Raw genomic sequence first — 17,913 nt, forward strand, 5'->3', positions numbered from 1 at the left:
GTGACAGACGTGACAGTCTGGAGACGCCGTGGAGAACGTTCTGCTGCCTGCATGACCGGTTTGGCGGTGGATCAGTCATGGTGTGGGGTGGCATTTCTTTGGGGGGCCGCACAGCCCTCCATGGGCTCACCAGAGGTAGCCTGACTGCCATTAGGTACTGAGATGAGATCCTCAGACCCCTTGAGACCATATGCTGGTGCGGTTGGCCCTGGGTTCCTCCTAATGCAAGACAATGCTAGACCTCATGTGGCTGGAGTGTGTCAGCAGTTCCTGCAAGAGGAAGGCATTGATGCTATGGACTGGCCCGCCCGTTCCCCAGACCTGAATCCAATTGAGCACATCTGGGACATCATGTCTCGCTCCATCCACCAACGCCACGTTGCACCACAGACTGTCCAGGAGTTGGCGGATGCTTTAGTCCAGGTCTGGGAGGAGATCCCGCAGGAGACCATCCGCCACCTCATCAGGAACATGCCCAGGCATTGTAGGGAGGTCATACAGGCACGTGGAGGCCACACACACTACTGAGCCTCATTTTGACTTGTTTTAAGGACATTACATCAAAGTTGGATCAGCCTGTAGTGTGGTTTTCCACTTTAATTTTGAGTGTGACTCCAAATCCAGACCTCCATGGGTTGATACATTTGATTTCCATTGATAATTTGTGTGATTTTGTTGTCAGCACATTCAACTATGTAAAAAAAAAAGTATTTAATAAGAATATTTCATTCATTCAGATCTAGGATGTGTTATTTTAGTGTTCCCTTGATTTTTTTGAGCAGTGTATATAGAAAGAGGATTCTAGTTACCTTGTCTTGGTGCAGACCCATTTGGTCATACATTCCATGCATACCACATAGGCATCTACGTATATCATCCAGGGTTATTAGACATCTGACTTTCCCATTTCATACAGAAGAGGGAACGATGTTTCAATAGCATATTCTTTCATACACCGTTTCATCACGGTCATGTTCAGTAGAGAGAAAACGGTTTGAAACAAGAATGAAAGGGGATGTACATCCTGTGTTTGACCAATATTTCTCTCTTCTTTTTCGTTAGACTTGGGCGGTATCCAGATTTTCATACCTTCATAAAGACCTTGTGCCATCCCTGGATATTTGGTAATACAGACACTGAACACAAGGGGCACTATTTTCAAACCCCACTGAGGCCCTGTAATCTGAAGGTTAGCAATGCTAACAAGTATACGTAAATGTCCATAGCTAAATGCTACTGAGCGCATTGAGAGCATCTTATACCGTCTCAAACTATTTGCAGGTTAGACATCCCAGCTCATCAAGTTATACAAGTAACTAAAAAAACTGCAGATTTTAGACAGTTAACCCTTGTAGTTATAAGATATCTAGTTGGCAAACGGTTGTGAATTACAGACTGCAACTATATACAGTGGTTGCTCCACTAAAAGTCTAGCAATTATGCGGCGGGGTTTAGAGGTAATTTGTGGTTTAGTACGGTACCCTGCGTCACCACTTCATTGCTCCAGACCAGCGCAAGGGGGAGTTGGACCGAAAAGCATAATCAGTGCTCTTACTGTGTCTGACTGACTGGGCGACAAACCTAAATAGAAACTGATAATTGTGCACGACTTCAGAATTACTGACTGAAACTGTTGTTACTAAGGTTATTTTACCCTTACTGTAGTACTTTATATTCTCACAGATATTTAATAACCCTGTTATTAGCAGGACAATATATATTGGTCATGGTTCCCGAGTGGAGCACAATGGGATTGCCTTGCAGTTCTCCAGCTGTATCCACTGAAAGCGTGCAAGGTTCAAGGCACGAGAGCAGGGGGACACGGGACGGGCAGCAGAGCTGCGCACAGAAGACCGACCTAGCCCATAGGGAAGGGAGGAGGAGGGTGGGGTGAACCCCCACCCCGGGTAGCACAGAGTAACAGGCTGACTACACCGCTCGCATGGAGGGTGTTGCAAAATAAATTTTGAAATCTATATTATTCAATTATTGAGCCAACAAAGCATCTGCGTTGCGAAGAGCTGAAGTTAGTTCTATTTCTGACGCAGATCGCACTGCAAGTCCTGCCTCTCCCATTTTCTCATTGGGTTATAGAAGCAGGTACCCACGTGCCATCTCCTCATTGGTTATACCCACATGGGTGACTGAAAGACTAAATAGGTCAGTGGCGGATACCTAATTTATGAAAGTTGCCAATCGCAATATAAAGTCAAGAGAAGAGAAAGCTTGGAAGGAGGAGAGATGACTAGAAACGATTCGGTTGACCGTTTAATGTGTGGATTAATTGGTGGAGTAGAGGACCTTGTGCATTTCAGGTAAAATAACAACTCAATGCTTATATCCCAGGACAAATTAGCTAGCTAAATAGGACAAATTAGCTAGCAAGTGCAAGCTAGCTAGCTAAATTGCCATACATGTTTAATGCTTTTCAACCTGTCCCCAAATTAATATAATTGGTTCAGAGTTTGTTTTGATATTTTAACCTGCGTTTTGTGATCGCGTTTGTTGTGGGGTGACAAAATACATTTATGCACGATGGCGTATGCGCACAGTCGGTTTGGTTTCCGTGTAACACTTTAAGGGGCATTGCACTAATAATGGCGCTGAATAGGGAAACGTTCCCCCTGTTCTGTTCTTAGTGCTAGTCTGCACGTTCAAACTAAAACAATGTAAATCAATTTTATTTTTCACTGAATCTCTGTTTGGATATTGATTAGACTACAATTATACAGTAGCAATGTTATGCTCTTAGTGTCACCTTTATTTAAATAGCCCAGTACTGTACTCCCGACCGTCACATTGTACAGCGCCATATTTTCCTTTCCATCCTAACGGAAAGGAAGAGGTTTTTTAGTTTTTTTCTTGGAATAGAAACACCATAATATTAATTTAGCTAAATTTCTTAAAGTCAGTCCTAAATACTATGTGCTTATAAAAAAAATAGGTTTTAGAGGGAGCTGAACAGGGCGGGATTAAAGTTGATTTAAATCCTCTAATGTGACGCGAGTGACCAATCAAAGCGCACCATAGTTTCCAACCTCTACTGGATTGACTGACAATGGCTGTTAATAAACTCAGCAAAAAAAGAAATGTACCTTTTTCAGGACCCTGTCCTTCAAAGATAATTTGTAAAAATCCAAGTAACTTCACAGATCTTCATTGTAAATGGTTTAAACACTGTTTCCCATGCTTGTTCAATGAACCATAAACAATTGATGAACATGCACCTGTGGAACGGTCGTTAAGACACGTTAGGCAATTAAGGTCACAGTTATGAAAAATTAGGACACTAAAGAGGCCTTTCTACTGACTCTGAAAAACACCAAAAGAAAGATGCCCAGGGTCCCTCATCTGCGTGAACGTGCCTTAGGCATGCTGAAAGGAGGCATGAGGACTGCAGATGTGGCCAGGGCAATAAATTGCCATGTCTGTATTGTGAGACGCCTAAGACAGCGCTACAGGTAGACAGGACGGACAGCTCATCGTCCTCACAGTGGCAGAGCACTTGTAAGAACACCGACACAGGATCGGTACATTCGAACATCACACCTGCGGAACAGGTACAGGATGACAACAACAACTGCCCGAGTTACACCAGGAACGCACAATCCCTCCATCAGTGCTCAGACTGTCCACAATCGGCTGAGAGAGGCTGGACTGAGGGCTTGTAGGCCTGCTGTAAGGCAGGTCCTCACCAGACATCACCGGCAACAACGTTGCCTATGGGCACAAACCCACCGTCGCTGGACCAGAGAGGACTGGCAAAAAGTGCTCGCCCCTTTGTCTCACCAGGGGTGATGGTCAGATTTTTGTTTATCGTCAAAGGAAAGAGCGTTACACCGAGGCCTGTACTCTGGAGCGGGATCGATTTGGAGGTGGAGGGTTCGTCATGGTCCGGGGTGGTGTGTCACAGCATCATCGGACTGAGCTTGTTGTCATTGCAGGCAATCTCAACGCTGTGCGTTACAGGGAAGACATCCTCCTCCCTCATGTTGTACCCTTCCTGCAGGCTCATCCTGGCATGACCCTCCAGCATGACAATGCCACCAGCCATACTGCTTGTTCTGTGTGTGATTTCCTGCAAGACAGGAATGTCAGTGTTCTGCCATGGCCAGCGAAGAGTCCGGATCTCAATCCCATTGAGCACGTCTGGGACCTGTTGGATTAGAGGGTGAGGGACATTTCCCCCCCAGAAACATCCGGGAACTTGCAGGTGCCTTGGTGGAAGAGTGGTGTAACATCTCCCTGCAAGAACTGGCAAATCTGGTGCAGTCCATGAGGAGTGCAGTACTTAATGTAGCTAGTGGCCACACCAGATACTGACTTATTGTTGATTTTGATCCCCCCTTGGTTCAGGGACACATTATTCTATTTCTGTTAGTCACATGTCTGTGTTACTTATTCAGTTTGTCTCAGTTGTTGAATCTTATGTTCATACAAATATTTACACGTTAAGTTTACTGAAAATAAACACAGTTGACGGAGAGGGCGTTTCTTTCTTTGCCGAGTTTACGTAGCACTACCTAGCACCCACATTAGGAGGAGTGACACTTGTATAGTATAAACAGACAGTAAGTGACTCAGATCTCTTGTCGTTGTGTGCTTGTAAACAAACACCACGTGACTGGGGATTACCGGTGAGCGTCATAATGGAATATATATATATATTTGGAAAAAAACAAATACAAAATAGAACCTGGTTGTTTTCACCCACACTAAATGTGATTTTTTTATGAAAATGTGATTTTTTTTCTCTAGTTCTAGGTTGTTTTTTCAAAAAACGGCCGTGGATATAGTGGAGGCTCAGTTGAGAACACCGTTGAGTACGGCTATTTTTTTATTTTTTATATATATACTGCAAGAGTTGACTGCAGGTGTTTCCTTAAAAGTATTCACATCTATAAAAACACTTTTCCAAATAACTCCCGTATACACGTCTACTGCCCAAACCTATTTTCCTTTGAAAATTGTTTTGCCACGCTGTTCCCTACTGAACACAGCCAAGCTTTATCTTGTGACTGGGGAGAGGTGGCCTCTTTAGCTTAGATTGGGTTCCCGAGGGGACTATGGATGGAAGAACACTAACCCCATGTTCGTCAGCACTGGGCCTCCTGTGGTCAGCACAAACTGGTACTTGACTCCGTACACAAACGCTGTCTCCATCAACGCTCGGTGCTCTGGATAGAATGACAGGGACGTGAAGGTTACACCGAATGACAAAAAATCAAAGAAGTTGGTACAAAGTGTTAGGCTGCACTAAAATGGAACCAAGGGGTTGAATAGCTAAATCATTTTCTATAGCTTTGGATATAAAGAAATGTATGATATATGAAAACTACTTTCATCCTTGGCAACAAGTCGATAGTCAAATGGATTTCTCTTAAATCTGAAAACCCGTGCTGGGTGAAAGCAATATGCCCTTTGAGATGAGGAGTGAGGAAACAGACTAATTGAGATGCACCCCTTGTGGTTTCCTTCCTTATTATTAACCTTTAAAGGTAGTGTGGGAGACTGGACCTTACCTGGTAAGCCCAAGACCTGGACATGGCCTAGCACAATGTCAGCCTTGCCTTTAGCTGCCCTCTCCACTGACTGTAGCTCAGCAATTGTATGGACGTACCTCACCTCATCAAAAAGCACAGTGCTGAGAGAGGGACAAGTCACATACATACCATTACATTACATATATATGGCCATGCAAATAAATAAATTCCCTCGCCTAGCAGATTACTGTACACAAATTAGTGAAATGCATTCGTACATGTTCATGTTCCATTGTGCAACAGCACTCAAGATTTACTCAACCCTACAATACTTCAAATGAATAAAAAGTCCCTTCATACAGTGCTTTCAAAGGGTATAATTTATTGACTGTGCGTCACAAAATAGCACAATCAATAATAGAAACTCTGCAAGCAAAGTGTGTGGGAGTTTCTATTCATTATGTACACACAAATGAAAAATGGTATGTCACTCTATATCGTACATGTTGAATTAAAGAGCAACTGCCCCTAAAAACCAACGTATATATATATATATATATATATTTTTTTAAAACAGCCTATGAGTCAGAAGCATTTATTATACTGTCAAAATTGCCTACAAAGTGTAAATAGGTTAATATTGGTCATAAGGTCAGTCTCGTCCAAAACAGTTTTGTGAGACTTGTGGTCGTCATTGCATCACAACGTAAATGAAGGTTGGGTTTGTTTCAATCCTGCCCACAGCTTTCAGCACACAAGTAAACATCAATTCAGATGACCCAATCATAATGTGTTTGGTAAATTTGGGTTGCCTTTGGTTAAATGAACCAAATCTAAAATGAGGCCAAATACAGAAGTGCAGTCACCCTTTAAAGTGACCGGTAATTTCTTGATACACAAATTTTATTTATTTAACTTCGATCTAACAACCAAGTCAGTTAAGAACAAATTCTTATTTACAATGATGGCCTAGTAACAGTGGGTTAACTGCCTTGTTCAGGGGCAGAACTACAGATTTTTACCTTGTAAGCTCAGGGATTCCATCTAACAACCTTTCAGTTACTGGCCCAATGCTCTAACCACTAGGTTACCTGCCGCCCCGGGTCTGTCAAAGCCTATTCCTAACAGTGAGGCTACAGCGCATCCGCTGAAGCGAGAAGCTGCCTAAAGCCAAGCTCAAAGTATGGATTAGCTCAAATAACCCATCAGTTGTCTCCATTATTTGTTACTTGGAGACACCATCTACAAAGACACTGACTCGGCAGGCACCGACTTACTGAGTTGCCAGAGTTCCAAAGGTGAGAGTTATACATCGATTGACCCCTAGGTGAGCTACTGTACTCCCAGCTTAAGTTAGAAGTCGCCCCTAACCATAGATCTAGGATCAGATTACCCTACCCTTAAAGGGCCAACCTGTTTCAGTAAAAAGCTGAGGGATGGGTCTGGAGAAATGTATTCACTGAAATTCAGTCATGATATCACAATTATAGTTTTAACCATATTTTGAAGCTATACAGCATTTTATTTATTTACTTTGTTTACAAACATTGGAATAGAGGCTTATCTGGATTCTTATGGGTACAACAGTTAAACTAAGCTCATGAGGCATTTATAAGTTATTCTTCAAGAATATAAGAATCAAATGGGTACATACTGTATCATAAATGTTTACAAGTGTCCAAAAATGGATGTAGCAAGCAACTGCTGATTGCCCCTTCAACCACTATAGAGGTTTTACAATATCTGTATCAGTGTTTAGGGGAAATGTTTACAAACACTTTACTCACAAGAGAACGTGAGACACTATGGCGTTCACGTCGAAGACGGTGTCTGTGTCGAAACTCTTCAGGACATTGCCACCCCTGTAAGACAACAAATAATATAGTAGTTATTTGTTCATTTTTGTGAGAAACATCTGTTCATCTTAAACCTTAAGGTGCGTTCTAAAATGACATTGTATAGGTGTAATATGCATGTACTGTTAGCACAATATTTAATCAAGCTGCTTAAGATCCACAATGGATATACAATACACACCTGAACAAATAAACTTTTTTCATCAGCTTCTCTCCAGTGCAGTACTTTTCTATGTGTTCATTAGTACAATTTACCTGCAAACGTGCATAGACATTGAAAACAATTCATTTCAAACAGATGTTTTGTTTACTTTTCTCCTCACATAAGTGTACTTGTAGTGCAAAAGTGTACTTGTAGTGCTGTGTTCTCAAACAATCCAGCACTCCAGTGATGTCAAAATAAAATTATTTTATATGACAGATATGAAAATATATCTAAACAATACCACTACAACCTCCCAAGGTTCCCATCAATATCTAATTTCTCCTTGTGCAACATTGACTCAGCAAAAGCCAGTGGTGCTTGAGTAAATCAAGGGATAAAGATTTGTGTTGGTTACCATAGCAACTGAAATACCATAATCTTCTAGAGCATCTGCAGACTTCTCCAGCTGTTCAATGAAGAGACGTATGGTTGGATTGACTTGTAATCAAAAAGAAAAATAAATGGAATTATAAACTGTGGGGTTAGAATAGTAAACAATTGTGTTAAATACATTATTCAACTGCACTACAAAAGGCAAGCATACTGTAACGAAACAAGGAAATAGCACGAGGTAACTAGCGAGCAGTGAACCCAATGATAAATGCCCTAACCAATAACCACAACACTAATTATGATGTAATCCCCATGGGGAAGGTAGTATGGCAATTATTAACTAGGGTCATTAGAATACAATTTAGTATTTTATTCCCCCATACCTAGGTAGGCTCATTACAATCTCAGAGTGAGTTAACCCTATTAGAGCAGTGGCTAGCGAGTTTGCCTGCAGGCTGAGAGACCCTGGTTTGAGACACGCAAGTGTGTTGCACTATCATCGTTCGTTACAAACTAAGTCACTCCTCGCGTGCGCCTCAAGGGTCCCATTCAACTCCTGACACCAATTTAGCAAATGGTGCTAGTGCAACGCCCCTTGTAAGTCTTGAACCCGGGCCTTCCAGACACTTTGGGGAGATTAATGTCCCTACCTGAGCAAGGGTCGTGAACTGCAATTGTTAGAGTATTCAGTGCAATATGTCCACCAGCAAGTCTACAGGGCATCTTGGGGGCTCATATTTTTCTCACCTGTTAATGTCACTTACCTTGTTTTCCAAAGTATATAAAATACATCTTTCCTGATTGCATTTTCTCGAAAAATTGGTCAGCTGTGTGTTCAATGAGTTTTGAGGCATTTCCAGTGGTGCATTGCTCACTTTTTGAGCAGAGCAAAAGTATGACGACACATATGAACCATGCCATGGTCGATGAAGGCTCGAACCTAACAGATCAATTGAACCGACAAAATCTAGTAGAGATGAATGGAATAAGTTACTTTCGACGATGCAAGCTGGCTAGGTCTGTTATGGCATAACGCCTTGACTCCGCTTTTCAGCTAACGTTACCTAGCTAAAGTAGCCAGACAAGGGCCATTTAAATTCCATGACCACGATATGGGCACTCTTATTAATACATTGCAGAAGCATTTTATATAACTAGCTTTTAGACAATTTACACGACCTGGTAACGAGCAGTTTTTTTCACTTGCTTTTTGTGAAATTATGTAGCTACACTACCCAAATGAAAGAGTGATTCTAGAACATTTTTGCTGTTTCATCTTCCTGTGTCCCACCTAACTATCCAATCAGAGTGATGGATTTTTAAAAGCAGTTGACAGCCAATCCAAAATGAAGAGGCCTGCACCTTCGGAGCTGACATCATTGCAAGCCAATCACAAAGAAGGATTCTGGAGGTTGGGTACCATACTGACCAATGTTGAAATAGTGGGTGGAGAGAAAACTCTAAAAGGTGATATGGACTGAAAATGGACACCATTGTGGTTCTAAGGCGAGGGATTTCAGTGATTTCAACGCAATATGTGATGGAAAGGGAGCCAAGATGGCGTTGATTGATAGCTAGTTCAAGGCTGCAGCTTATTGGTCAGTAGGCGGGCTCTAAACTGCAGCTTCACTCAGCTGATCTCTCCCTACTTCACGTCCCCTTTTTTCCTGAGTTGTTTTTTTTGCACAGATGAGCTGCTTTGCAGAGACTGGAGGGTTTTCTTGTTTATCTGTTTTATAGCTATAGCTGTTAAGTCATCCGCTCTGTCGCTAACCCTCGGATTTATGTCGGTAGGTGGTTAGTTAGTTAGTGTAGTTTTATCAAGCTCGTGCTTTTGTTTTTGAGTGGACATTAAAATAATTATACCAAATTCGTGGAAAATACATCAAAAACTGGATCTTCTACTATTTTAGAATAAATCATTAGATATGCTTTTTTAAGTCGTTGTTGTTACACTTATCCGTTCGCTATGTTGTTGAAAGAAAACCAGGTCAGCCTAAGTGTTTTCACGTCTGTAACGGACTCAAGTGATGAATCGATTCGAGCTGCGGTTCCTCAGTCTGTGGAGCTCGGACTCACCATTGTGTATACCATCCTATATTCGCTACTTTTTGTGTTTGTTTACTTGCAACTTTGGCTCATTTTGCGTTATGGACACAAGCGCTTCAGTTACCAGAGTGTCTTTCTTTTTCTCTGTTTGCTGTGGTCAGCGCTAAGGACTACATTATTTTCATTCTACTTCAAGAACGTTGTCCAAGCAAACCAGTTGCAGCCTTTGCCTTACTGGCTGCTGTACTGTTTTCCAGTATGCCTCCAATTTTTCACTCTGTGTCTGCTCAATCTTTATTTTGCACAGGTAAGTGCATGTTCATACATTTTCTGATGTTGCCAAGTCATGTTTTTCATGTACACACAATCAGACTTCTGTCATACGTCATCTTTATTATAGGCCTATCAACTAAACATGTTTATCATATTTTTTTGTACATGTAATTTATCATGCTAAATTTATGAGTAAAGAGTATGTCTCCAGACAATATGCCTATAGGGCCATTTCCATGTAAAAGGACCCATGAGTACCAACATGTAAAGTTCACAGGCACATGACAAATTGGGTGTCAAATGAAAGCTGAGTCTGTATTTTTGAGAAATTAAGGCAAATATAATTTTTTTAACTGTTTTTCATCCCAAAAAAATTACAAATAAGAAATGGTTTTGAATTCTTGTCAGACAGATTGAAAAGGGGTCTTGTATTATTATTTTTTTTAAGATATTAGAAATACATCAAAACACAATAATGTGGAAGTAAAGACCCCAGCCAACTAATATCAACATATATTTATTTTAGGGGGGAAATTCTGCCTTTAAGAAACATTGCCCTGTACCTTTAAATTCCGTTACCAAAAACACACATATCTTGAAGATATTGTCTCATTTATCTCCCTCATGAGGAGGGAGGATAATGAAAGTTCACAGAAGTAAAACGTAAAGGTAGAACTATGAATCAGTTCGAGTGTTTTTACTAATATCGACTTTGTTATTAATTATTAAGTGATTAAAATCGGTAACACAATTTCCGAAAAATTGCTAGCTACAATGGGAAATCATAGTAGTCACAAGCCACAGTTGGGTCATCTCCTTTCCACTGGCATAGTCCTGTTATGTTCAGCTGATAACTGTTTTCTTTCTCTTTCTGTCATCTGATGGTCAAAGCAAGAGTGTGAACTGTCTAGACAACCCCTCTCTCTAATTAATGCCACCTTTCCCGGATCTTACTAACACCTTTTTAAAAATATAAAAATTATTTTACCTTTGTTTAACCAGGTAGGCCAGTTGAGAACAAGTTCTCATTTACAACTGCGATCTGGCCAAAATAAAGCAAAGCAGTGTGACAAAAACAACAACACAGAGTTACACATAAACAAACGTACAGTCAATAACACAAAAGAAAAGAAATATAGAAAATCTATGTACAGTGTGTGCAAATGGTGAAGAGTTAGGAGGTAGGCACCTACCGATGAGCCCCCTCTCTTTCCATTTACTATAAGCAGCATCCTCACCGACTGAGCACCGACCAACACCGGAAGTCCATGCATTTTGAAAAGTAGTTGACATTTGGTCAGTCCGTCCTGGCCTTGATTCCAACATCCAAGGAATGTCTGGACCAGCCTTAATTTGGCCCAAACTTAGACGTTCAGATTTGGTCTGAACCAAACATAGACGTCTATGTTTCACAAGTATGGACAGTACAGTAGAGTAGAGCGCAGTACAGCACATTAAAGAAAAGTATAGTTCAGTACTGTACCTTAAAGAAAGGTAGAATATAGTTCAGTACTGTAGTGTAGAATAGAGTGGAGTAGAGTTCAGTACAGTACACAGTAGAGTTGAGTATACTGTACTGTACTGAACTATACTTTACTTGACCTTCCTGTACTGAACTCTACTGTGCTTGACACTACTCTACTGAGCTCTATTGTGCTGTACTTTTTTAGTGGTGGAGCTCATTAAAATAATAGCAAGTGTGTAGAATAATACCCAAATATGCAAAGGAGGATATTGTATATTTCTACCTTTGTTTATCTATTTAGGATGCATCACTATCAACTGGAAAAATAGTCTCAAAACGAACCTATAGTCATTTACAGGAAAATCCAGTTCAAAAGAGTAGATCTCCTTTGCATACTAAAGCCAACCCTGCTATCATGACTATTCACCTGGTTCCCACAGCCTCAAAACCTATCTTTTTTGTTTAAATTTGACTCTTATCACATCTGAAAATATTTTGATGCTTGCTTCCAATCAGCTCTTCTTCACACTGTAGGCTACAGCAGTCACTCTCACGCACCCTTTCTCTTGTCTTTGTTCCACTGTGGACTGACTCACTGCGCACAGCAGCAACAACAACCCTCAAACCTGTAAGACAATCCCTACTGTGTCCCAGAGCAGTACTGGCAGCCTCTGTGTGGCATATGTCCATCGCTTGGAGAGGAGCAAAGAGAGGGGTGTGTGAATGTTTTTCTCTCCCCAAGTCTCAGCAAAGCGAAGCTTCTCTTGCTCGAGCGAAAGACTGCAAGTGCACTGATACCGCCACAAGGTGGCATTTAAACACGGTAGCCAATCAGAAGCATAACATCACCCCTTTCTTTGTCCTGTACTATTCCAGTCACACAAAAAGGGGTTTGTAGGCAGCGAGCAGTATAGGAGTAAAGCGCTCTAGCACTCTGCCTCACATATAGCATAAATCATCTGAAGTCTCCAAATATCTGCCAAATCTGCCAAATATAGACCCTTTCTTGTGAAGATGGATAAGGATGGTCATAGTGTATTGGAGGGGTTGTTGTGTGAGGAAGATGGGGGGGGTCGCACCTGGAAGCATCCCATTACCGTTGGCAGTGACCTTCATCATCTGTTCAATGTATGTTCGTCATGAGTTTATGAGGACAATCAGTGGAATATCCCTTGGTACCTGCTGTTGCAATTTTCAAATAACACATGCCCCAATTAGTTGATGATTTGTGTTTACAGTCCGAATGGTGCATCATGATGACAGTTCTGATTGAAATAGGTCATCTCTGGGTAACACTATAATATACCTAGGTAATTGTGGTAATCCAGTCAAGTTGGTGATTTGCTCATTCTTTTCTTTGTTCTGACATTAGGGCCGGGAAGATATCAGTATCGCGATACTCGTTGTTATCGCGACAAGGAAACAAAACACGAAGCATATTTAACTTCTTTAGGAAAACAGCCCCTAATGTTGGAAACACACTTCATTATGTTCTCATCCAGAGTCCCAGTTATTTATTTTCCTGGTTTTAAAGGACCAAAGAGTTAGGTCTGCTTCATGATTTTATTTTTTGCCATGGAAAAAAATATTGCAGTACTGGTATCGTCACAGCCCTATCTGACATGGCATTCCATCAAGGGGAGGCTAGGTCTGGAGTTGTTGTCATAAGGTGTGTGTGTTGACTGTTTCACAGACAAGTCAGGTGTCAAGGCCTTTTTGTCCTCTTTTCCGATGACACAGCCATGCATGAGGTGTCATGTGCTTTTATATTCCCCTTGTAAAAGTCTACCTCTATCCATCCTCCCTCTCCCCCCTCTCCTCCTCCCCTCCCACCTCATCCCAGGAGATGGGGGCGAAGTGATAACCAATTCATTTGTCAGATTACACTTTCAGCAACTCTCCTGGTGGCGTGGCAGAAACACATTATGGCTTGCTGTGCCTTGAATACCAACTGTACATTAAACAACCATTCCCCGGTGCATGTGATCTGTGCAAATTGCTGTCTGGCCTAATGCATGCATTGCCGGAGCCTGGCTGGCTGCTGTGTGCTGTTACAGTTAAACTGACATGTGACTTATGCAACAGTGAAAAGAGCAGAGAGAAAAAGCGAGGGGGGGAGGCAGACAGCAAAATGGTACCATCTTGACTAAAGACTCTTTGTCATCAAAAGGCGTGTCATTCTCTGCCCAAACTGGGAAATATTGATTCCAACTTTTAGGGGATTCACTCTATTTCAAACACCTGAGAATGAACAAGTGTGTAACAAGTCAGCTGGTGTGTCCTTGCAAAGATAATGAGTTCCGACTGGATGTCGCTATGCAAGCCCTGACGATATAAATGATCTGAGAGCGGAAGATTGAAGAAAAACAGGAGACTACCCAAACTCCAACACAGACAAGTGGTCTCGTGAAGATTTCTTCACCACTATTGACTGATTGGAGCGGTGTTGAACGTAGTACTGTGTAGTAATGTTTAACTATCTAGGCCAGAGTTGGCACTATGACACAGTATTGGCAGCCAAAGCCCTATGAATTCTACAGACCTGGCCGTGGGATACGCTCCGGGGTGAAGTTTACCCTACATTTTAGGATCAGCTTTCCCTCCCCTAATCCAAATCTGGGGAAAATGCAAAACTGACCCAAGATCTGCGTATTGGTGCAACTTCACCCTACATACACAGTGGAAGTAGGTAACCAGACCAGTCCAACAGAGCTCTTATTCACCGGTATCGTTTGTTTCGTTTCGGAATACCAGGATTCAGGAATGTTGTTTTGTTTCTCCCCCTGGACTTGCCTGAATGTGGTTATCAATGAAATCAAGAAATTGTCCGTCCTTCGGTTTTTCTTCCGTCGTGATTGCAAATGAAAAGCATAGCCCATTGATTACAGTTTTTGAGGATGTGGATAGGATAGTTAGTCTAGCTACATCGGCCATATAGGTGCATGTCTCTGCTACCTCTGTGGTAGCCTCTGCTTATGCTCCTGAGAGTGGCATGAATGTGACTGCCCGGCCGCAGGTGTTGCACAAACGTTTGTGTAACATTACACCAGTCATTTACATGTGACATGTGACTCAGACAGTATGGGCCATGTGTGGAGTGTCATCTGCATCTGACTCAACAACATTTCCACCATGAGTTTCCTGTTCCTCACAACCTAAATCTCCTTTCTTTCTTTCGAATGTCTATCTCTGTTGTTCTCTCTCCCAGTCTCGCTCTCGGTTTTTTGATCCGAGTCCCTCTGTTGTTTTCTCCCTCCCAGTGTCTATCTCTTTCTCTTGCTCCCTCTTTTAGTCGCTCACTCTCTCATTTGCTCTTTATCTCCCAGTGTCTCTATTTTTCTCTCTCTCCCCTCTGTGAGTGATGGAGAGAAGGCTGGGAACCGGGGCCTGTCTCTGTTTGTCTACCTCCGGTTGGACAAACAGGTTTTTCTTTGTAGCAAGAGGACCATGCATTGAAAACAGAGGCCCTTCCAGGTCTCAGTGTTTTTGTCTGTCAGATTATCGTGTTCAAGTTCCAGTCAAATGGTTTTTACAGCCTCTCCACAAGTCATGAATGAAACTGGGTTAAGGCCAGTCGTGAAGTTGTCAAAGCCAGCGCTAGACCCTGAGGACACAATAGAATCTTGCATTCCTCTGACTTGAAGTCATGACCCTGCATATCTTCACAATACTGAAGTCATATAACCTACGGTTCGATCTCTCCCATATAAACATCTGTCTGCTGAAATCTGCATCGTGTTCATTAGGGACAAAAATGTTATGAAACATAGTCAAATGGGGAGGTGCCTGAACTTTTCCAATAAGAACACTGCTTTTTTGTTTGTTTTTATTGCAAAGTGTTGTGTGACAGTGTGCGCTACTGAACACATCCCAGATGTATTAACCCAATGGGCTTCCTTTCCTATTGCATCAGTGCAATAAAATCCTTCCTTATGCTCAAAATACTTTTGTCTCATCTACTACTCTCAGCTTTAGCCCTCAACTGAAAGCTTCTAAAGTTTAGATGTGTTCCTCTGTGGCTTAATTAGTAGAGCATGGCGCTTGCAACTTCAGGATTGTGGGTTTGATTCCCGCTGGGGCCACTCATACAGAAAATGTATGCACGCATAACTATAAGTCACTTTGGATAAAAGTGTCAGCTAAATGGCATATATTAATCGATATTATTTATAAAGCTGTTACTACAATCATAATAACTTTTTTTTAATAACATACGTTTTTGAGAAATTTGCGTAGACACATCTCTCAGATTTGATACCTCAGTATACATTGATCTTTACCTTAGAGTCAGTCCACTGTGATTGACTGAAGGATTACATTACATTAACCCTTTACACTCATGGAAATTGGCATATGTGGATAAGGCAAAATGTAAATGTTTCTAACAGAATAAATATAAAATGCATTTTGGAGATTATGGGGAAATTATTAGACATAAGATTACTGTTGATTTTATGTGCATTTTACACTGTACTTATTGAAGCATTTTTCAAATAACAAAATCTGAAAATACTCTGGATACATTCAGTAATATAAAGAAGAATATTCCTTGAATTTGTGGGGTAGTTGCATCATAAGAAAAAAAACTATTACAAGGGTTTGAGTGAGAGGACTAACTGGTTTCTCCAAGTGGCTACACATCTCTCCAAACGGCACAGTTCCTACGTAATTTTAATGCACTTTATGACTCGAGGAAAGAAAGAACCTTCAAATATAAGGGCCTTTTTCTTTGTTGCTCTACTAGCTTTGCTGTTGAGGAACAGAAACAAGCACATGGTCGTTTTTTGAGGTTTGGAACACAGCTCTGTATCGCCACCATAACCCAATTACTGTTGTTGTTTACTCAATGCAAAAACATTCCATTATAAGTCTTAATCTGGGTCAGTTGGGCAGAATTTGAACTATTGCCAACATGACTAGCTAAATTATACAATACGATCTCTTTTTAAATGGTATTTTACAGATCTTACAGTGTTAGGCTTTCACAAGGCACTTAATTGAGTCATGAGGGCATTCGAGTGTGTGTTCCGCAACTAACTTTCTTCACAATACGGCTCATTCTGTTCAGGACAACCCGGGGTATGACGCATGTCATCCTACTGACTGTACATCATTCATAGCGATCATAAATGTTTCTACTATAAATGAAATGAGTTTACATTTTGAAATGTGAAATGCACATTTGTACTCACCCCGTGTGTGGGTTTACTTGCATGACATCAAAGGGGTATTTATTATAATCCTCAACGTCTCATCTTTCAGAACACATCAACTCCTCTCGAATTTACTGCATTGCCCTCACTCAGATAGCAACAATGGGGATGGCGGCATCTTTTTGTTGCGCTTGGTACACACATTTAGAATGGCTCAGTTGAAACCCATACAGCACGGTAAAGCGAACAGATTGAGCTCTGACATCATATATAGTATGTTACTGTACAGCCACTGCGTTCCAATTGAGGCACATTTCAATGACCAAATCTACCATTTTTAACCCGTGTACACAATGACAGGGGCTGTGAGTGTAAAGGGCTACGGGATGCTTCTGCAGTTCTGAATGGGTTGTTCATCCTCATAGAGAGGGAAAAGGTCAACAGGAAATGATGTGTTAAGCCCCTGTAAATCTGCCAGAGAACCACGGAGACAGCCAGGGATAAAAAGGGTAATTTAGTTGAAGAAGCTTATTTTTTTTTTTTGCTGAGTCATCAGACGGACGCATTACCAAGAGTGTGTCTGTGGGCTTTCTCACAGTAGTTATATAAAAGCTATGCCAAGACTCCCTGCCTAGTGACACAATAGAAGATAGGGCAAAGCTTGATAATTAGTTGAATATTTGAATCAGCTGTGTAGTGCTTGGGCAAAAAACAAAATGTGCATCCCTTTGGGTCCCGAGAATCGAGTTTGGGAAACCCTGAGAGAAGGCATTTTTCTGCCGAGGTGTAGGTAACTGTTTTGTGTTTGTATTACTATGCAGTATATACATTTTTATATAATATATATTTCTGGCTTTTTACAGCTTTATCTCCCCAATTTTGTGATATCCAATTGGTAGTTACAGTCTTGTCCCATCGCTGCAACTCCCGTACAGACTCGGGCCAATTGTGCGTCGCCTCATGGGTCTCCCGGTCGCGGCCGGCTGCGACACCGCCCGGGATCAAACCCGGATCTGTAGTGATGCCTCAAGCACTGCAGTGCCTTAGACTGCTGCGCCACCTGGGACGCCTTTTACTATGCAATATTGATCTAAGA

General features: G+C 41.5%; 2 protein-coding genes across 4 annotated transcripts in view; one reads left to right on the top strand and one right to left on the bottom strand.

Moving 5' to 3' along the window:
• Positions 1-17,190, bottom strand: part of txndc16 (thioredoxin domain containing 16) — a 58,965-nt gene extending 41,775 nt beyond the window's left edge. Inside the window, exons 1-6 of one of the 3 annotated variants that reach the window (XM_055863871.1) lie at positions 8,642-9,185; positions 7,900-7,982; positions 7,521-7,594; positions 7,271-7,345; positions 5,523-5,644; positions 5,087-5,177 (exon numbers count right to left, since the gene is read on the bottom strand). In XM_055863871.1, coding sequence (XP_055719846.1) covers positions 5,087-5,177; positions 5,523-5,644; positions 7,271-7,345; positions 7,521-7,594; positions 7,900-7,982; positions 8,642-8,798 — 602 coding nt within the window. In that variant the 5' untranslated portion in view covers positions 8,799-9,185. Of the gene's footprint in view, positions 1-5,086; positions 5,178-5,522; positions 5,645-7,270; positions 7,346-7,520; positions 7,595-7,899; positions 7,983-8,641; positions 9,186-16,856 lie in introns of those variants that run through there. The other 2 variants (XM_055863873.1, XM_055863872.1) reach the window with 2 other exon arrangements.
• The window catches only part of gpr137c (G protein-coupled receptor 137c), a 58,112-nt gene continuing 49,734 nt past the window's right edge, over positions 9,536-17,913 (top strand). Inside the window, exon 1 of the mRNA XM_055863874.1 lies at positions 9,536-10,233. Coding sequence (XP_055719849.1) covers positions 9,847-10,233 — 387 coding nt within the window. The 5' untranslated portion in view covers positions 9,536-9,846. The remainder of the gene's footprint in view (positions 10,234-17,913) is intronic.

This window comes from Salvelinus fontinalis, chromosome 15, assembly GCF_029448725.1.
Source record: "Salvelinus fontinalis isolate EN_2023a chromosome 15, ASM2944872v1, whole genome shotgun sequence".
Lineage (NCBI taxonomy): Eukaryota > Metazoa > Chordata > Actinopteri > Salmoniformes > Salmonidae > Salvelinus > Salvelinus fontinalis.